This window comes from Castanea sativa, chromosome 10 (assembly GCF_040712315.1).
Source record: "Castanea sativa cultivar Marrone di Chiusa Pesio chromosome 10, ASM4071231v1".
NCBI lineage: Eukaryota > Viridiplantae > Streptophyta > Magnoliopsida > Fagales > Fagaceae > Castanea > Castanea sativa.
The window spans coordinates 1,376,244-1,397,783 of record NC_134022.1 but is presented as its reverse complement, the minus strand read 5'-3'; the positions used below and the strand labels follow the sequence as shown (position 1 = coordinate 1,397,783).

At 32.0% G+C, this 21,540-nt stretch overlaps 3 protein-coding genes across 3 annotated transcripts; 2 read left to right on the top strand and 1 right to left on the bottom strand.

Annotated features, from left to right (window-relative positions):
* The first annotated feature begins 1,072 nt into the window (after positions 1–1,072).
* LOC142612783 (coumaroyl-CoA:anthocyanidin 3-O-glucoside-6''-O-coumaroyltransferase 1-like) lies at positions 1,073–2,771 on the top strand. Its single transcript, XM_075784938.1, has one exon. The coding sequence runs from the start codon at positions 1,122–1,124 to the stop codon at positions 2,541–2,543; it is 1,422 nt and encodes a 473-aa protein (XP_075641053.1). The 5' UTR covers positions 1,073–1,121; the 3' UTR covers positions 2,544–2,771.
* A 1,392-nt stretch (positions 2,772–4,163) lies between these two features.
* On the bottom strand, positions 4,164–5,203 carry LOC142612991 (uncharacterized). Its single transcript, XM_075785167.1, has one exon. It carries the CDS (start codon positions 5,084–5,086, stop codon positions 4,292–4,294), a length of 795 nt encoding a protein of 264 aa, XP_075641282.1. The 5' UTR covers positions 5,087–5,203; the 3' UTR covers positions 4,164–4,291.
* A 3,468-nt stretch (positions 5,204–8,671) lies between these two features.
* On the top strand, positions 8,672–9,622 carry LOC142612840 (uncharacterized). The gene is made up of 3 exons (XM_075785006.1): positions 8,672–9,060; positions 9,146–9,190; positions 9,270–9,622. Exons 1-3 carry the CDS (start codon positions 8,781–8,783, stop codon positions 9,413–9,415), a joined length of 471 nt encoding a protein of 156 aa, XP_075641121.1. The 5' UTR covers positions 8,672–8,780; the 3' UTR covers positions 9,416–9,622.
* The last annotated feature ends 11,918 nt before the right edge of the window (positions 9,623–21,540 follow it).

Genomic DNA, 21,540 nt, shown 5'->3' with positions numbered 1-21,540 from the left:
AGTTTTCCATTCTCCAACTTATTGTACAGTTTTTTTATTTAGGCTTCCATTTTTCTAGCTACAATCTTGTAGATATGTATTCTTTACTCTAATTTTTTATTATAATCAATTAAATACGTTTTATGTATTTGTTGCCTTTTGTTTAAGCTAATTTCCTTAGGGGTAATTTTCTTATGTTTGATCTAATTCATATGTTAATAGTTTGATCCAATTTAATTATTTTGTTGTCCAATATATATGTAAGTTGTCGTTATCTTTTATTTAAGTTACCTATGATTTTTAATTAATATTTTAATAAATATTTCTACAAACACATACAAGCATTAACAAAACAGGTGTCACGCGCTTCTATAGCAAGAGTCAAGAGATACCCATCAAATTAATATAATTTCCAATATAGATAGCCCAAACAGAGAGCAAGATAAGATCAAAATTTATGCCCACGAGTCATACTTGTCGGCTTTGATTTTCTAAGGTATCTGCGATTGAGGGGTGACAATTCGTGTTCGCGTGTCGGGTTCGTGTCGTGTCAAGTCATGAGCATTCGATTACATAGGTCAACACTAACCCGACATGTTTATTAAATGGGTCAAAATTCCTCAACCCTAACACGACCCATTTATTAAACGGGTCAGTCGTGTCGACCTGTTTATTAGATTTTATCAAAATGAAAAATAAAAATTAATGAAAAAACAAACAAATAAATATTTTTAATATAAAATTCAGAACTAACGAGTAACTGCATCACAAATAATCATTTAAAATTAAAGCATATCTCAATATCACAAATAATCAATCACATTATGTCAAAGAAAATAAATCACAACAACTAATAAGTTTATATACCTAGAGTTTGAAGGGTATATTGGTAAAATATCATTTAATTAAACGGGTCAGACGGGTCAAACGGGTTCTATGTGTTCAACACTAACCCAACTCATTTATTAAACGGGTTAGTCGTGTCAACCCGAATATGACACGAACCCATTTAGTCTCAACTCATAACCTGCTAATTTCGTATCGTGTCATGTCGAATTCGCGGGTCGTGTCAAATTTTGCCACCCTACTGCGATGCTCTTTTAAAAGATATTATTATCAAACTCGATCTAGATCTTCCAAAAATGGCTCAACCCAACAGTGTAAAGGTGTTAGAGATATGCCAGATTGGTCCACCACCCAACTCAGTGCCAACCACCTCTCTTCCGCTCACTTTCTTTGACATACCATGGCTTCTCTGCCGCCCCATGCAGCGCCTTTTCTTCTACGAACTCCCTTACCCTACCAACCATTTCAAACAGACCATCCTTCCCATTCTCAAACACACTCTCTCCCTCACTTTCCAACAATTCTTTCCCTTGGCTTCCAATCTTATATGCCCCCCACAACCCCTCAAACCTCATATCCTCTACACCGATGGAGACTCAGCCCTGTTGACCATCACCGAGTGTATGGGCGTTTTCGACCACATCATAGCTAATTATCCACGAGATGCTAGAGATTTACACCCCTTTGTGCCACAATTGAACCCAGCACGTGTGTTGCCTGATAACACACGTGTGGTCCCTCTCGTGTCCCTGCAACTCACTGTTTTTCCAAATTCTGGCATTTGTATTGGTCTCACGTTTTGCCACGTGGCAGCCGATGGAAGGGCATTCCACCATTTCATGAAATCGTGGGCGTCCATTTGCAGGAAGATAATTATGGGAGACTCGTTGGATTGCATTGACAATGACAGCAACAGCACGTTACTCCCATTTCACAATAGGGACGTAGTGAAAGACCCAAATGGGCTTGAGCCCAATTTCTTAGAGGAGTGGTGGAATTGGGCATCAACATGGAAAGAGGATACACGTCTCATCAATGACGTTCTTGCTGATAAAGTCCGGGCCACATTTGTGTTGGGTCAAGCCCATATTAAGAGACTAAAGCACAGGATTACAAGTCAATGCGTGGACAAGGAGTTAGAGCCATTGCACGTATCAACATTTGTGGTAACATGTGCTCTCATTTGGGTGTATTTGATCAAATCTCAAGACAGTCGGGTAAGTAAATTTTCGGATATTGATAATGATGAGCTCTACTCCTATAATTTTGTAGCAGATTGTCGAAACCGGCTTGAATTTCCAATACCTTCCACATATTTTGGAAATTGCCTAGCAATATGTTTTGTGTCGCTTAAGAGGTGCGAGCTAGTTGGAGAAAATGGGATTTTCTCTGCTGTGAAAGCTATTGGAAACAAAGTTCGGGAATTGGAGAGTGGAGCTTTGGAAGGGGCTGAGAAATGGTTGTTAGATTGGAAAGAAATTTCGGAATTGGGTCATCTTGTCACAGTTGCAGGCTCACCAAGATTAGGTGTTTATGAGACAGATTTTGGGTGGGGGAGACCCAAAAAGAGTGAAGTGGTACAAATTGATGTATCGGGGGCTATATCTCTTGCTGAATGTGGTGATGAGGATGGTGCAATTGAGGTTGGTTTGGCACTTAGTAGGGAAAATATGGATAATTTCAATGCCATCTTTCAACATGACTTGAATCTATTATGAGTTCTGTGAAGCTCCTAGTCCACAAATTGGGAACACGATATCTGTAATATCGAGTTCCATGTAAAAAAAAGGAAACTAACATGCCAGTTAGTTTTATTTTACCTAAAAAAGCTGTGTGAAAATAGCTTGGCAATACGATAGTAGAGATTTTTAGAGAAGTTTTGTTTGACTTGAGGATTCACAGTTTGATTCCTATCATCACTTGGGTAATATAGATGACATGTCAAAAGATGGCTTAACTTTTTTTTCAAGCCTTAATTGCATATCTCTGCAATTTCAACACAAGTTGATTCTTGAAACATGCCCACATAGAATAGGTGGCTTGAAATATCAAGCCTAACCATTAAATGCTTGATCATGCCTATAGACTTTCTTGTAGGAATAAGCTTGCCGACGTTGACCTTCCTGCATACGCAATATTGCTTGCAGATACATGCTTTAAACTTGTTTGGTTCAAAATGCTGTAAACTTGTTTGGTTTTTCGTTATTTAAACAACATACGCTTTGTTTTATCCAAGTTACTAGAATAATATTACCAGAATAATATTATCAAAAGGGTTTTTAAGTTGGTAAACTTTTCCCTCTTTATATATATATATGCCTTTGTGTGGTAGATTGTATAAGAAAGAGAGCAAGAAAAAAACAGTCTCTTTTACTGTTAAAGTACTGTGCAAGTTTTCCTTGATTTCCACAATAAATCAGTTTCAATTTTCCTGGCCCTACTTTTATTGTATCATTTTTTTTTTTTTTTTTTGCTTTCTGACTTGTAATCTTGAATAGTCTTTTTCTTCTGGGTTTAGTTGCAGTGGAACTCAATATTACAGATATCGAGTTCCACGTTATTAAAAAAAAAAGAAAAAGATAAGTGTAGAGAACTTGATTATAGTATTTTCGAGTTCCACTTTGAAAAAAATAATTATTAAAATCGAGTGACAATTTTTATCTAAAAAAGTTACATCAACGCCTGTGATCATAACAAAACACATGTGAAACTCGATATTAGTAGTACCAAGTTCTACACAGATTTTCATAATATCGAACTAAAAAAAATGGTATTTTGTCAGATAGTTTGGAACTAATGTTATTTTGTTAAATATTTTGAAAATAAGTGAAATTTTGCTATTTTCCCCTCCGAATAACACCAATATAAATAAGAGCAAAACACTAAATCAACCGAAACTATTTTATTAGTATTTCAAAGTTAGTAGAATATCATATAATTCTATACTAACTCAGTTCATAAACAAAAAAGTAAATAATTAAATTATATAATATATATTAAATATAGGTGAATCAGGTTGAGTTAGGTAGATTTCGCACCCAACTCTACCCATTGTTTAAAAAAATTAAAATAAATAATAATCTAATCCAACCAACTAACTCTTAAAAACTTGCCCAACTTAACAAGTTGTGTTAGATTATATCAATTTTGGCAGATCGGCAGGTTAATTGCACACCTCCTAACTTCCAAATATAGCGAACTAAAACAACCAACCTGGTAAGTAGTAATACCTAATTCGTTTACTCAAGTACTAGAGAATCAACTTGTTTAAACATAATTTAGCACCCAAAAAAAAACTTGTTTAAACATAAACGATCATGATCAGCAAAAACATAAAATTCGCTAATTAAATTATATGATTGCGCATTTAAAGAAAATGTTAAGCTAAAATCAGTAAATCATTTTATAGGCTACAATTACTTCAAAACAAATTTACAGGATAGAAGAAGAAGAAGAAGAAGAAGAATTATGAGGGTCTTTTATGGTTGAGCACCTTCTTCAACAGAGCTTCACGTCCAGGAAATGGATTATAAAACTCCATCTTCTGTTCTTGACCATTCTTTGTATCCCTTTGAAATCTAATCACATCATCCCTACAACCTGCATTCCCATAATCCTTATTTCCAAAACCATCCTTGCTCTCCTCTTTGATTCCCACTTCTCTCTTCTTCATCCTAAGCCTCACTCTTCTCTCCTTCCTCTTCTTTTCACCTTTTGATAAAACCTCAACCTTTTTTTCAACGTCCAAACCTCTCTCTTTTCCACTATTTTTGCTAACCCTTGGAATTCTACCCCCTTTAGAGGTACCCAAAAGCTCAAAACTGACTTTGCTCCAGCCAAGCTTATCATTGTTATCCCAACCAAACCTTTCACTTATTTCCAACAACTCCGAAACCGAACTCTCATAATTTCTTGATAAAGAAACATTAAAACTATTGCCATTCAATAGGTTCTCAGCAAACTCCCACTCAATCCGATCATTGTAAACTGGGTCTTGGAGGACTTGGTCTGCTAGCTTTGCCCACTCCTCAAAGTCACGGGCTCGGAGATTCTTGGATACCCATTTGAGGTAGCTTGAAGGGAGGGCTCCTAACATTTTTCCCTTGTGTTTTCCGAAGTCTATGACGCGGTCTCTAGCTGGGATTGTTGTGGTAATGGTGGGTGCTTTGGTTCTGAATTTGAAAGAACATTTTACGTGAAAGGGTGAAGAAGAATGTGTGAGGTGATTTGGGTGAAAAGTGTGTGGAAGAAAGAGGGTCATGGCATGGATAGAAGGTACTTTAAACAAGCTACTATGTCTATGGATAGAGGAGAAGATAAGAAAGATAACTGCCCCTGTCAACAGCCAACAAAGGATGGTTCATCTCAGACCATGTGAAATGCGATTGACCCAATTTTTAAACCCAGCCAAGCTTGTCTAATTTTTTGGGCTTGGACTGGGCTTTTGCTAGTTCGTAATGGGTAGAAATTTCAACTTATAATTTTCATTTTATTATCAGATATCAATCAATTGAAGGTGTAAGTGGTAGGATTCGAACACTCGTTTTATTTGAAGATAAGAATTAGTTTAGCTAATTAAAACTCACAACTTAATTTGATAATCATTTGGTTTATTTTTGGGTAAGTTGCAATCTTTACAAGATCAGATTAATACTAACTTGAGGCTGGGGAAAAATAAGACTTATTGTGAAATTTTTTTGTAGTACCCGTTAATTAATCATATTTAAAAATCCATAGTACCGCTATGAGAGATTAGGACATTGGGTTGTAGGATTGTTTGCATCATATACACATACAATTGACATCTAAGACAGACATAACATAAGATCTGTTTTTGAATTTTAATGTTGCTAGGCATATAGATTGGCTACGTTGGGTTCAGGTTGTAGGGATTTCAATCCAACTTCAGTCAAAATTTATCTGGGCTTGACTTTTTCTATACAAGCCCAACCCGAGCCCAAGGCAAGTTAGAATGATCCCACCTTAAGTAAGAATTGGGTTTGGGTTTATTTGAACTAGCTTGCCCTAAATAGGCTGAGTTACACCCCTATCAATTTTCCCAATCCACACGTGTAAAGATGGTGCATCCCACCCTTCTCAAAGAATAAAAATGAATAAAAAATTGTGCATCCTACTCATTAACATGACCAACTCAACCCAATATCTTTGGTTTGTTTTTCTTTGGTTGGTAATTGAATTGTGTTCTGTTTTTTAGCTCAAGTTCAATTGGCAAAATTTTCAACGTAAGTAATCGAACTCAACTTACATATACTATTACTATTAATAATTTAAAAATACTTTTTTTCCTACTCTACACACATCATATGTGACACCCTAAGTACTAACCTAATTTTTTTCTCATCTCTTTCTCATGCCTATTATATAAATAGTAATAATTTATTAAATAATAGCCTTAAAATAGTTGAATGAAAATTATTTTATTTATTTAGTAGGGATGACCCAATTCCACAGCCTAACCAATACTGCAGGTTGCATTTAGTTGGTCTTTAGAGTTATCATGAGAAGGGTTGGACTGGGGATTTCTTGACCGAGGTAGATTAAATAGATTCAAAAATATCCTAAACTCTATTAATACCCAACCTATAAACACTCCTTATTGTCTGAATATTCAAGAACTAAGACCATTTTAATGCTCCTTTTCGCCATGCATAAACTGAATCAACAATTAGGATAAGCACAAAAATAAAAACTTCTATAAATACATATATACCCAATATATCAAAACACATTGCCCATAGATAAAGAAAAACCATTTCAATTTAAAAAATAAATAATAAAAAAATTGGAGCAAAAATATAATACCGAATTTGATATTAAAGCCATGCATTGCCCATTGATTATATTTCGGATTCATAACTAGAATGTTTTGGTTGGGGAAGGAGGACATTGGGCAGGACCTATCAGCAGCGAATTCCCCATACAAATAAGGATGCCTATCAATAAGGATGCCTATCAATGATACACTCTGAAGGCTTCGAGATTGAGGTATCACTAGAGCATTCACATCCTAAAATTCTATCACATCTTATTTTACCATCCCAAAAAACTACTTTATTAATTATATCATACCATTTTATAATACTCTTAGCATCCTAACTTTTATTTTACAATACAACACATTAAAATAATCTTTCTACATAATAAAATAATATATTCTAAAACACAAATAAAAACAAAAACTCAAAACCCAGTGAGAGAGAGAAGAATTGATAAAGTGAATAAAATAATTTTTTTTTTTTTTCTAAGAGTTGAGCTATAGCACTATTGCAATTTTTTTTGCAATAATTAAGTTTTACAAAGTTTGGATGCTAAGCTTGTTTGGTACATTAATGTGAAAATTTTCTTACACGTAGTATTTGCAATACCAAATGGAAATGCTCTTAGCTAAGAAGACTTGGCCCATCCACATGGCCTGCTTGATGAACATCAATGACGGGACATCGTAAATTGGTCCAGAATGAATATCTTTATTAATTAACTAGTTATGTTATGTAGCAGATTGAATTTTCTTATATCATTAATAAAACACAATTTTCCATTCAAATAAATCAAACTTGGGAATCGGTCTTAAATTTAAATTCACATTTAATATCTAATGGTTCAAATTTGTTATGAAGATTGGTTTTGTGACTGAAAATCCACAATTGTTTTTTCAATAGAAAAAGGGAAGGAGTGTTTTTCAATATTTGTCATTTCCACTAAACAAAATAGGATCAAGTTACCATGGTATTATTTTCACCAATGTTATACTATTTTTAAAAAAAAATCTAAAACCAAAAGTTTGTCAAATCCACTATCCCCACCCAATGGCCAAGCCACTTGTACTCCACAATTTTTTTTTAAGGTGTTAAATAGATATTTTTTTGTGAGTGTGTGGATGGTCCCAATTTTATTTTTTATTTTTATAAAAAAAATAAGTATATATACTTAGACCTCCAAATCCTAATTAAATTTCTCATACATTTATAAATAAAATTAATTTTTAAATCATATAATTTTTAAAAGAAAGTATGAGGTTCCTTATATTCATTAGAATGTAGAAATAATCCTATTAGTTGTATATACGAATTATTTTTATCAAATAAAAATTTAATACATATATCTTAAAATTAAAGGTAAAAGAAAAAAGTTTTTATTCTCCCTAATCTTAAAATGATATTTTATTTTAAAAAAAAGTTAAAGTTATTGAATCTTTTTGTCAATTTTTTACTCAGTTATTTCAACTTCAATAGGTATATTTTTTGTAGTTCAATTAAGGTTATAATATATTTAATTTATAAAAAATGTTATCTAATGCCCTTAGGGCATTGGTTTAGAAGTTATTTTTAAAAATATTTTATTGAGAAAATCATAAAACAATAAATATTATAGTAGCTTTTCATATTCTCTATAAAAGTGGTATCAAAACATTCCTATTATGGTTTATTAATAATTGTTTTAAGAGTATCCATTAACATAACATTTAATTTATATTTTGAGTTTTGTTTATTCCAGAATAGGATTTTTTTTTTTATAGAAAGTATATAATAGGAATAGTATTTTTTTAAAAAAAATAAAGAGGAGAAAAGTGGTGAAACTTTTAAAATATAATCCAATTAATTGTCATAATAAACTTATAACCAAAAGCAATAAAGAGGGAGAAGAGGGTACGAAGTCAGAAGGAGGTGCCCAAATCAATAATCTCTCTCTCTCTCTCTCTCTAGTTTTAGTCTAAAAAGTAAAAAACGTAAATTATTTCAAATAAACAACAAAAAGTGTAAAAAGTAATAAAAAACAGATAGAGACAGAAAGAAATATAAATATAGTGTTATATGATTATGTTTATGTATCACTAAAAAAAAAAAAACCCACACCCACACTACACAAACAAACTACACCTCACTAAGCAACCTCTCATCTCTCTCTCTCTCTCTCTCTCTCTCTCTCTCTCTAGCATGCAAAGACAGTCTCTGGGCTCACCTGTATCAAAGCTCCACCACAGCCATGGTGGAGGATCCAGCAAGGACGACGACACTCCCATCACCGATATTGACTCGAAACGCATAGAAGACGACGATGAGGAGGAACACAAAACGACAAAGCTTCACCGTCAATCTTTGTCGTTTACATTATCTCCGCCTCCAAAACCCGAAAAGTTCATCCACGTCATCCCCATCCTCACTCTCCTCTGCTTCCTCATCCTCTACCTCTGCTCCCACAGCCCCTCACAGTCAGGTACTCTCCATCAACGGCCACCATTGCTCCTCCTCTAATTACCTTTACTCAATCCTCACCGTCCTTTTTTTTCTTTTCGTTTCAGATTTGGCTCAATTCAATGGATTTAAGTTACCAGCTCAGCACATAGGTATAATGCAGATTCTGTCGGAATTTCTTTCTTTTTTTTTTTAATTTTTGTTTTTTACATTGGTTTGTTGTTTTTTCAGACAAGATTGACGATGTCGGCCGATTTATTGAGCTCCAAAAAAGCGATGTTTTGGCGATCCGAAGCCTTCGAAACTTGCAAGAGCTGCGAGGAAGAAAACTACGCTCCCCCAAATCTCGCTTTCACCGAAAACACGCCGATTTCTAAGCCGCATTTCCCGGTTAATTCTCCGATTCCCGCACGTGCGAATCTCTCAGTGGAATCGCACGTGCGCCTGCTTTCCTTGTTTATTTTCATCTTTCCCTATAAATCTTTTTTTTTTTTTTTTTTTGGTTGCCAGATGTAAATCCCAATTGCATGTTACAGACTTGTTATTATTATTTTTTTGAATAAAATAAAAATATTTCAAACAAAGCAATGCTAAACATAGAAATCGAATTCGAATATTGATGGAAATAGAAATCAATCATAGATGAGATAAGAATAGAATATAATTAAAAGATAGTAGTAACTTTTTGATAACGTGCGCCACTATTGAGGCGTAGAATAGCGGAAGATGGTGTAAAGGGCATGTTAACATGCGCTTATTAAATTGTTGGATTACAGCTAGATAGCTTAGCTGGGTGTTCGGACCGTTACTACTACACCTCGTTTTGCGTTTGGGATGCCAGCTGTAAAAGCTGTACCTCGTAATGGTACCACTGGGGTTAGCTTAGTACAGTAAAATCAAATACTCTTTCTCTCTCTCTCACCTTTGAATGCTCAGAACTTCTGTGCTTCGAAGTTTCTTCCAATTCAGCATGTGAAAATTTTTTATGTTTCTTCTTTTAGAAGTTGCTTTCCCTTTATTGTTTTATTCATTAATCTAATTTCATTAAAACCATTTATGCAAGGGCTGCTATTTTACACGTGTCGTTGTCTGAACATGGCTTCACGGGAAAAAGATACAGCACAAAAAGTGTCGGTGGCTCGAGTAGTAACCGTTGTGTGTAACCAGTTAAGATATTTTTTTTTAAGGGTTGTGTTAACGACAACACAATTTTTGTCAACTTTTCAAATTTTTGGGCAGTTTTTTTTGGCACTTTTTGTTTTTTTTAATATTTTTTTGGCAATTTTTATGACAATTTTTTTTCTTTTTTTTTTTTAAGTGAGACCTAAAAATAGAAATATTAAGAAGTACGATACTTGTTAACATTTTTCTTTTTATTCAAAATAGTTTTTTATATTTTTATTTTTTATAAGGTTTGGTTATTTGTATATTTTTTAAAATAGTTTATTAATGTATGCACTAAGAGTGTATATTAATAAATTTTTTATATATAAAAAAATGTATTTTTAATTTTTAATTAATTTAATTGGTAAAATTTCTTATTTCCCTTTCTACTAAAAATTAATTAATGTTTTAATCTGATAATAATCATGGTTAAAAATTGAAATTGCACATTCTCCAAATTAAATAAGTTTAAATTTTATTATATTTATAAAAAAAAAAGATGTGCAATTTTAGTTTTTTATCATTGGTCAGGATATTCTACTCCACGCTTATAAACTTCCTAGAAACTCATGGATGGATGCCTTGTAATTAAGCTTTGAGATGCTCAAGTTTATTTCATGGTCCATACCAATGAATCCATCAACCAGCCCTCAATATAGACTTTTTTTTTCACAATTATTGAAATAATTATTATCGATACTAATAAAATGTTATGAAACTGTGAATAAACTGAAAATAAAATGCTGTTGTATATACAATCATCATTTTAATAATCTTTTTATTATTAAAATAACTGTAATAAATTTGTATGCGCATTGTTTATTATTATTATTTTTATTTAAAAAAAAAACATAAAATTTTGTAGTTTTGAGTCTTTGACTTTACGGTGTGGTAAAGAATGATGGGATTGAGAAATTGATAATGGGCCTCATGGTGATGATGATGATCGCGTGGCACTATGATGAAGTGTGTTATTATTCTAAGTTATGAATATTGTATGCCGTAGCAGGTCGTGAATAGTGATGGATGATGTCTGTGACATTTGGTCCCACTTTCCATTGACCCCGTTAGTTCAGCTCAGGAGTAGCAGTAAATAGAGAAGGAAAAAGCTACGATCACCAAAATGACATAATTCATGTCGAGTGGTAATTGGTGAAAGTTTTCATATGGTTCACGGACACACCTTCATCAATTACATTCTCGATAGTCTTAGCACAACTCAATAGAGAAAGACAAACAAAAAAAAAACCTACTGCTTCCGTTCACAAAAAACCAAAGTTTCTAAAATCCTCCATCCCATAATCGATGAGTAAGCGTTGGTTTGGATAGCGTCCTGCCGGCAGGCGTTTGTGTTTTTGTGTGGGTCCTGTGTACGGTTCACAGGATCCACAAGTATGATTTTGTGAAAATTTTTCATTAAAACTGAATTCCAAGGTATCCAAATAGACCCTAACTTTTTTTTTCAAAATGTAATGATGAAATTGTTTAAGTACTATTTTTTCACCTTGTTTTGTTAAAATTATCATTATTATTAATAATGCTAGCGTGAGAGACTCTTAAGTGAGAAAATTAAGATAAAGTTTTATTCGAAAAAGTATGAAACTATGTAAATAAAATATGTATGTTATATAATATTAATTTCATTCGTATAAGAATTTTGATTACATAAAGTTAGGGTAGTTATTTCACAAATGAATATCTATTTTACTTACTAGAGAAAATATCCACTTACAAAATACTTTTAAAAATGTCAACGAATATCATTATCTTCCAATAATAATAATAATATGAGAAAATTTAGTTACAAAATTGGTTATAACTTAAGATTACAACCTTATTCAATATCTTTTTATTGAATGTGAATTTTGGCAAGTTCACCATTACATTACATCTTCTTATTATATTCTCTATACTTGCAAAAATTTTAGAAAAAAGAATATCAATAGCTATGCTATAAATTTTTTTTTTTTTTGAGAAACTGCTATAAATAAATTGTTTAAATGGCAAGTTTTGATAGTTTAAAATTATGTATAAAATATAAATTTATAGATCATATAGTAAATAATATCCAATTGACACAAAATTTTACATTTGTATTAAGAGTGTAAAAAATATGCAATTCAAATATTAGATATTCAAAATATGTAATAATGTCTATTTTATTGAATAAGATTGTAGTCTTAGGTTACAACCAATTTTGTAACTAAACTTTGTCCAAAAGAATGTTGCACCTATTTTTTTTTTTTTTCTTTAGATAAATAGTAGGTGTGATTACAACTATAGAATACATGCATGAAACACAACAAAGAATGTTTATTATTAACATTATCATCATTTGCCCAACGACTTTTCTGTTTTAAGAGGTTGGCGTTTGTGTTTGTATGACCGGCAAAAACATAAGATAAAATCAAATTCATACTCTTACAAATAATAATATAATAATTGGCAAAAATAAATACGTATATGTTTTGAACCCAAGTGACTGTTATGTTTCGAAAGGTAGGCGTTTGTGTTTATACTTTGTATCATCCGCGAAAAATACAAAATACAATAAGCTTCATACAATCTCGTAAAAAAATAAAAAAAGGGAAAACTTAGGGCTCACTTGGTAAAAGATTTTTAATTACGTTATTTAAATTTTGTGAAAATACATGTGAGTAAAAAAATGTATAGAATTATGTGTTTTGGTGTTTAAATAACAGTTTCGTTATTTAAACACCGTTACCAAATGGGGCCTAATTAAAGAGTCTATGTACGTTATTTGGACAGCTTTCAATTAAACAAAGTTCCTAGAGAACAAACAAAAAATATTAATAAAATATAACTTCACTCCAATTAGAATTTTTTTTATAGAGATAATTACAACATGCTGCTAACTCCGCAACTCGAACTCTTTCCCCTCCTGAGCCCCAAGCACTTTATGCATGGGGAGGTGTCAATTCAGCTAGAAGGCATTTGACACTCCAACCCACTAGATTCTCAAAAGAAATAATAATAAAAAAAGAATATTGACCCACTATATATTTCCGTAGCAGTTAAGTTTAAGCTTGGTCACTAGCTTAACTAAAAAAAAACTTTAAGCATGGTTTATTTTTCTCCGAATAATTGAAGTTATCAGTCACGACTTATGCTTAATATTATACTAATAGTTTTGCATCATAGAAGCTTATATTTTTTTGGAGAAGATTGCATCATAGAAGCCGGACTACGCCATCTCACACTATTTCTCAACCTTCATTTTCAATAAAATTAAAGTATTAAATATATAGTCTGGATAATGCCTCCCAAGAAACCATTGAAAGAGCACTCTTAGACTTAGTCTTAACTCTTTAGCCTTAACTCTTAAGGAAGGCTGTCCTTTATTTAGACCCTTCGATGGTTTTAATACTCATCCTTCTAACTAGTCTGATGCAAACCTCTTTTTGGACTAATATTTAACTTATGATAATTTTATCCCTTTCAATGAATTAAATAAATATAATAATAATAATGTTAAAATGCTAAATTCACCCGTTAAATTTTACATGAATTCAGTCCTTTAACTTTAATTTTGTTTATTTTAGTTTTCTAAATTTCAATTTTTTTCAATTAAGACATTTCAGTTAACTTCCGTTATTTTTTTTATTTTTTATAATCTGGAACATATTTTTTAATCATTAATTTGATTTTTTTAAATTAAAAAATTTGAAGAAAATAAATAAAAATTTAGACAATTAATGGCAATATTTTATAAAAGTTGGTGGAGATGTCTTAAATTCTTAATTGAACAAACTTTTTTTTGAGAGAGTTTTATAACCTATGACGTTCACTCTTGATAATACTCTTTATCATCAAACCAAGACATCAATTGATTTGAACAAACTCCAAATCTCTTATTCAACCATTAAATACTTTACCAGTTAAGCTTACTAGAATTTACTTAATTGAACAAACTTGACTAAAATTGACAAAATTAAAATTTGAGGTCTGAAATGAATTTCGATGAAATATAAAATGAATTTTGTATTTTATACTTAAAAAAAAAAGGTGGTCCCATTGTCACGGGGTGGAGCTATACGACATGGCCCATGGGGTCATGAATATAAACAGGCTGTTTGGTTTGGTGGACCCTAGAAGCTGGAATTAGCATGGATGTGGATGTAGACTGTAGGGCAGTAATAACGTGACCCATTAATTATTAACCCACCAAAACCAAAACTAAAGAAAGAAAAAAAAAAAAAAAAAAAAAAAAAGGAGTATGAGTATGAGTATGACCTATGCATTCACATGAACTTCAAATCTTCTTCAAATATCTGGTGTTGTTTGGTAAGATGTTTAGAACAATAATTTTCAATGTTTAAATTATATATTTTTTCATTCACGCATATTTTTTAAAAATATAAATAATATTACTAAAATAATACTACCAAATAACCTCTAATTTAACAACCCCTAATTTGTATGACGTCCTGGAACAGTTATACGAATGTGCTTACGAATTGGTTCATGTTTTCGAAAATTTAAAAAAAAAAAAAAAAAAAAATCTATTGGAGTTCGCGTGTGGTTTAGAAGGAACGACCACACTGTCCCTAAGACTGGCTCTGTTATTCCTATTAATCGAATATTCTTTGTGATGTGAAGTATGACTAATTCTTATCCAGCCAAATACCCAAATGGAACAACCACGTTTATTGGATATAATTAACAACAAAGTCTCCGGCCATTAAAAAAAAAAGAAGTTGAACTCGATAAATAAATGTGTGTGACACATGACTTGTATAGAGTGCCAACCGATTTATGGAAAAACCTTGGTAAATAAATGCATGTGGGTGGTAAGTTTGGTTATTTAATAGCTTGGCTTAAAGAGTCTAACTCTATCATTATCTTATAATTCCTATTTATTATTGCACAACCTTTATTTTTTGAGAAAGTATTATTGCACAACTTAAGCAACAACTTAAAAAAATTATAGGTTAGGTGTTGGACTTGGGCTTAGGCTTGTTCCTATCACTCTTAGGCTTTATTATTTTTAGGAAGTTTAGTTATAAAATTGGTTGTAACTTAAGACTACAAACTCTCTCAATGAAATAAATATTACACCATATTTTAAAAATATAACCGTTGAATTGTATGTTCTTTATGCTCTTAATACACATGTTGAATTTTGTGTTAATCGGATATTATTTATTATATGATCTATAAGCTTATATTTTGTGCATATTTTAAATTATAAAAACTTGCAATTTAAAATTTTATTGATGACATAGCTATTGATCTTTAATTTTCTTGAAATTTTGCAAGCATGAAGGATATAAGAAGAAGATGTAATCCAATAGTGGATTTATCAAAATTTCACTCTAATAAAAAGATATTAAGTAAGTTTGTAGTCTAAGACTACAACTAATTTTGTAGTTAAACTTTATCCTTAATTTTTTATCATTTCTTTCTCTCCAATCCAGCCTTAGATTAGCCTGTTGCGCATTACCCAAGTAGCCTTTTGGGTATTTAATGAACTACCTGTTGGTAGAGGAGGCAATTCGTATTGTGTCGAATTTGTGTCATGTCGACTTGCGAGTATTCAATTATGTAGGTCAACACTAACCTTACACGTTTATTAAACAAGTAAAGATTCTTTAACCCTAACACAATCTATTTATTAAACAGGTCAGTCGTGTCGACTCATTTATTAGATTTTATCAAAGCAAAAAAAAAAAAAAAAATTAGTATTAACCAAATTGATTTGAACTATGAAAAACCAAACAAGTAATTTTTTTAATATAAAATTTAGAACCAACGAGCAACCGCATCACAAATAATGATTCAAAACTAAAACATATCTCAATATCACAAATAATCAATCACAATATGTCAAATAAAATAAATCACAACAACTAGTAAGTTTGTATACCTAGGATTTGAAGGTTATATTGGTAAAATGTTATTTACTTGTTTGAATGAAAGATGTGCCACCATAAATTTTTCATCTAGTTCAAGCCATTTTGGCCTCTTTGGTTAAATGAAATTGATGTATTCCTCTCCATATGTGTGTGTGTGTGTGTGTGTTTGTGTGTTTAAGCCTAAATATTCAGCCACATTTTCCTTTTATTTTGTTTTATTTATCCCCCTTTCAAATGGCATAGAACTTTTGTTACCCATGACTTCAAAGACGAAATTCATGGACATTAGAATAAATTACCAAAAGATAAGTCATGTATAGAGAAGAGGAATTAATGAATTAGTAAGTGGAAGTGAGTTGATTTAAGTTGAATGGAAAAAAAATGTGGATAATAGACCTAAAATAATATGTCAATTAAAAAGTAAATATAGAGCATGAATTCGGATAAAATAAAATAACAGGAAAAAAATTGATTGGCCCTAATTAGTTTATCGAGAATCCATAAACTACTTCAAATTTTGGGACTAAGACATGAATGTTATTGTTGTTAAATATTTTTCTTATTACTTCAGTTGTGCACACAATAAAAATTGTCTCTTTAAAAAAAATATGTACTCCATATATTGCTTCTTAAGTCCTTCCCCTTTTTGGAGTTTTCTTATCTCACAGTTGTAAAATCAAAATGTTGTTGTTGTTGTTTTTTTTTTTTTTTTTGGTTTAATCTAAAATTCAATTACATCTTTTAATTTTGGATAAATTTTCATTAATATTCCTAAAGTTTAGATTTTGTCATGTTAATTCTTAGACATTAACATTTTTGTCAAGTCGATTCTTCGGTTCATTACTATTTATAAAACATAATTATTCACATATGTGATATGGCATCGTTTTACTAAACTTCACGACAATTTTATATGTGATATGACATCGTTCTACTAGATTTATGACAATTTTATATGTGATATGACGTCAATTTACTACACTTCACGGTAATTTTAAGGATGGTAATGGACAAAATGACTAATTATTATAAATTTTAAAATTTAAGAATTAAAAAGACAAGAGTTAAATTTTAAAAACAAAAATGATAATTGACCCAAATCTAAACTATTTAATTTAAAATTTGGCCTTTTATTTATGGACTCCAATTATATGATTGAAAATTGTGGACCTTCTGGGTTCTGAACTTGTCAATCTCACTGTCTCTCTGCCCCCATCATATGCTAATACTTTAAATTCATATGCTGGTACATGCAATCATATACACTCCAACCTAATCTAACTAACCAACCGACTCCATTATCCGCTAATTCATTTTCTTCCAAACGGATAAGTTACCGAAAGAAGGTATCATTAGCATATGGGCTCCACGGCTTAACTTTTTCTCATCATTTGCTTTGATCGTGTTTATTCAGTTTAACAAAATACAAATACTATAAAATTTGTAAGATGGTCTACACTCTATAATCTAAAGGAGGGATATCTATCTTCTTGTATGACTTTTTCCGTGTTCGGTTTCAATTTCGTCTATAAATTTTCGATTATTTTAATTTATTTCTTAAATTTATTTTAAAAAGTCTCAATATTATCTGAACTCTACCTTAATTTTAATATACCCATTGGTTCCAGTTAGCTCAACTGGTAGAATCTTTAATGGTTGAATAAGAGATCTGAGGCTCAATCTCCGCTTACACCAAAAACCAATTCTTGTCTTGGTCTGATGATGAAGAACTGTTATTAGGAGCGAACGTCATAGATTAAAACTATCTCAATCTTATATATATAAAAGCATTCTTTTTTATTTATTTTAATGTTTTTAAAATATTTAATTCAAGGGTCTCAATATATTCTAATTTCCTAAGCTTAAAATGCCATATAAGTGTGATAGTATCGTGAGGAGTTAAAAAAAAGGTTATTAAAAATTTAGCGCATAAGCTAAAATAATTGATAATTTAAGGAAAAAAGTAGAATCAGGATCCAACCAAAGAAAATAATTTTTTTTTTCCAGCTGTTTTTTCAAAAGGTTTGTTAGTCTCTTTAGGCTGTGTTTGGATGGATGTAAAATGTTTTCCAAGTGTAAAATATTTTCAGGGCAAAATATTTTCGGGAAAGGAAAATATTTTTAGGTGTTTGGTGGCATTTTAAAAAATATTTTTAAAAATATTTTCAGGTGTTTGATTGTGTTCTTAAAAATACTATAGAAAACACATTTTCTATTTATTGTTCACATTTTCTCACATATTCTCAACATCCAAACAAATAAATAATATCATTTCTCAGTGCATAAACACAATTTCTCAATACATAAACACAAAAGAAACAAAACCAAAAAAAAAAAAAAATTCATCAAATCCAGTCAGAGAAGAACGAAGAGAGAGAGAGAGAGAGAGAGGCGACTGGGTTCGACGTCGAGGTGAAGGCGAGATCAGCGATGGCGAAGGCGAAGGCGCGATCAGCGAAGGCGAAGGCACGATCGGCGATGGCGAAGGCGAGATCGTGATCGGCGATGGCGAAGGCGAGATCGTGATCAGCGATAGCGAAGGCGAAGGCGCGATCGGCGAAGGCGAAGACGAAGGCGCGAATCAGATCGGCGATGGAGAAGGCGTGATCTCGCCGGTGCTGGGGTGTGACGAGACCGGTGCGATCTGGGGTTGGAGCCAGTGCTGGGGTGCGACTCGCCGGTGCTTGGCGCGATCTTTTCTTTCTCTCTCTCTCTCTCTCTCTGCAAGTCTGTGAGCCCAGAAATGGTTTGAAGTGAAAATAAGAACGGAAATGGTTTTACAGGGTTTGGGGGCATGATTTACAGTCAACGGAAATCATTTTCCGTTTGACTGAATTTTCCAAGACAACCCAAACACGCCCAGTGGTGTAAAACTTTTTTCGGAAACTATTTACTGCCGAAACAAACGCAGCCTTAGTAGTTTGCTACTAATCCTTTAGTCTTTGGTTAGTTGGAAATTAGCCTAAGGTTTCAACTCAGAGGACTAAAGGCCTCTTTGGATTTTTTTTTTTGTCATCACTCATCACTCCTCACTCAATTTTCGTCACGTATCACTTATCACTTAAAATATTACAATTTCCTATACCATAGTAACCACACACGTTTGGCACCATCACTCAGTTATGTTTTCAACCAAAAAAACTAGAACCCACACACTGACCCAATGTCAGTTGACTTCTCTCTCTCCCTCTCTCTTATTTTTTTTTTTTCTGCCTCTCTCCTTCGTTTTTCTCAGCTTTTCTCTTCGTTTTCCCCTGTTTTTCTCTTCATCCATGTTAACACATATTTTAATCAAGCCCACCATGATCCCTGTTTTCATGCTTTTCCCAAATCTACAATATAACCAAATGGCCATCCAGTAATTTATTAGACTATCCAGTATTTTTCTTTTCCAAAAACCCAAAAAAAAAAACCACCATCGTAGCTGCCGCTACAACTCACAGTGACAAACCATCACAACAACCACCGCCGCAGCCACCTTTACAACTCACCACAACCACAACAACAACATCAACATCAACAGCGGCGACAACCTCAACGAACTCGAGAAGAAAAAAAAGGAATGGAAACCCAGTGAAAAGGAAAGAAAATAAGAGAGAGAAAAAAAGAAAAAAAAGAAAAGAGAACCTAAGCCCCAAAAGCCAGTGAAAAGGAATGGGAAAAAAAAATGCAACCAAACCCAAAAACCAACTTGAAAAGGAAGAAGAAGAAGAAGACGAAGAAGAATAAGAGAAAAGAGAAAGGTGTGTCTTAGACCCGCGAAAGACCAAAAAAAAAGAAGAAGAGAAAGTGTGTTGGAGAGAGAAAAAAGTCTGACCGTGGGACCCATATGTAGTTTTAATTATGGAAATTCCATTGAAAACAAAGTTATGAGTTATGGAAACATGAAATCCAAACACCCCCTAATTAACAACAAGCTCTGGAATCCTTCAAGCAAGGTAATTTCTCCATTTTTCTTTTCATTTTCTTCTGTATTTTTGTGATTTTTAATATCTCTATTTTCCTTTATGATTTGGAATTAGGGTTTGTTTGATTGTGTAGAAATAGGATTTCGATGGAAAGAAGCACACACATGCCTCACGAAGACAAAAACACTTGCCTCATAAAAATTAAATTTGTGCATTTTCTATGATTTGATTCTAATATTTGGTGCATTCCTTTCATTGAGGAAGTTTTCCTTTTCCTTCCTTCTTTCTTTTCCTTCACTCTCTCTTTGTTTGGAATAATGGCCTCAACAATATGTATAATGTGAAATTAGGGTCCTCAAAAAAGGTTGAATATGCATGACCCATCGTAGAGTTAAATAATTAGTTTTTGGAAAGTAGAAATAGCGTTTTTGTCTCTATATTTCTAAGATACTTTTAATTTGGTCCTCATGTTTTCTTGGAGGTCAAATTGGTCCTTCTCTTTGGTCAACTTTCTATTAATCAGTGTTGTTATCTCGCCTATAAAAAATGCCTATGTGACAAACGTTGTGCACTATTGGCACATACGTAGCTAATAAAATTAGAACAAAGGTAGGAACACAATATTTTCAAAATAAAGCTTAGATAACAAGTTGTTAGTAATAGGTAAAAAAATGATGTTAGTGGTAGATTTTATGCATATGGTTCTACAGAATGTTTGTGAATGTGTGTTTAACATGTTGATATGAATCTTTATGTATGCTTTGTGTTGTTTGTGGTTTTTACAAGGAAGGTGTGTTGTGTGTGGTTATCAAGAAAGTGGAAGAAAATAAAATAAAATAAATTAGAGATTGAAAATTAGAATTGATTTGCTTTGAATGTATTGTGTGTTTAGTTGACAAAAAAAGTGAAAGAAAAATTGCAAACTAAGCTTTTTATATAATAAAAAAATGAAGAATTTTTTTTTTGCTGACATGGAATTTCATAATATTAAATAAATTTTTATTTTTTCTGTAATTGAGATGACAGCAAAGACTAAATTGACATAAAGTTGAAAAAAATAAAGACCAACTTAATTTCAAAAAAAACACTTAGACCAAATAAAAAGTACCCTCAAAATATAGTATTATTATGCCAAAACACTATGTCTTGTAAAGTTTTGGGTTCTCTTTTTCTTTTCTTTTTTCTTTTTTTTTTGGTTAAAAAAAATTCACTTCATTTAGGAATTGTCGTCTATGATTTGTGCTTGTGATATGATGCTTCCTTTAAGGTTTAATATTTAATAATTACCTTATGCATTCAAATATGCATTATCCCTTTCACAACATGTGAATTTTACAAACGAGTGAAACTATCATATTAGAATGTTAGATGGACGATACATATATATTAGATCCATCATATTTGTTTTGTATAGAAAATTCAAGGATTTTTTTTATGGAGTGTTGACATTTGGGTGGATAAGACAAGGGTAACAAAAAAATTATGGGCTTGCAATCATACCAACTTTGTATTTCTTTCATTCCTCACAAGTCACAACACCCCACTTCGACAACT

Bases quoted from the DNA above. Each gene is read 5' to 3' on its own strand.
- LOC142612991 (XM_075785167.1), bottom strand. From the start codon at position 5,086: ATGACCCTCTTTCTTCCACACACTTTTCACCCAAATCACCTCACACAT.
- LOC142612840 (XM_075785006.1), top strand. From the start codon at position 8,781: ATGCAAAGACAGTCTCTGGGCTCACCTGTATCAAAGCTCCACCACAGC. The intron at 9,061-9,145 runs GTACTCTCCATC...TTTTCGTTTCAG, and splicing joins CCACAGCCCCTCACAGTCAG to ATTTGGCTCAATTCAATGGA. The intron at 9,191-9,269 runs GTATAATGCAGA...TTGTTTTTTCAG, and splicing joins GTTACCAGCTCAGCACATAG to ACAAGATTGACGATGTCGGC.
- LOC142612783 (XM_075784938.1), top strand. From the start codon at position 1,122: ATGGCTCAACCCAACAGTGTAAAGGTGTTAGAGATATGCCAGATTGGT.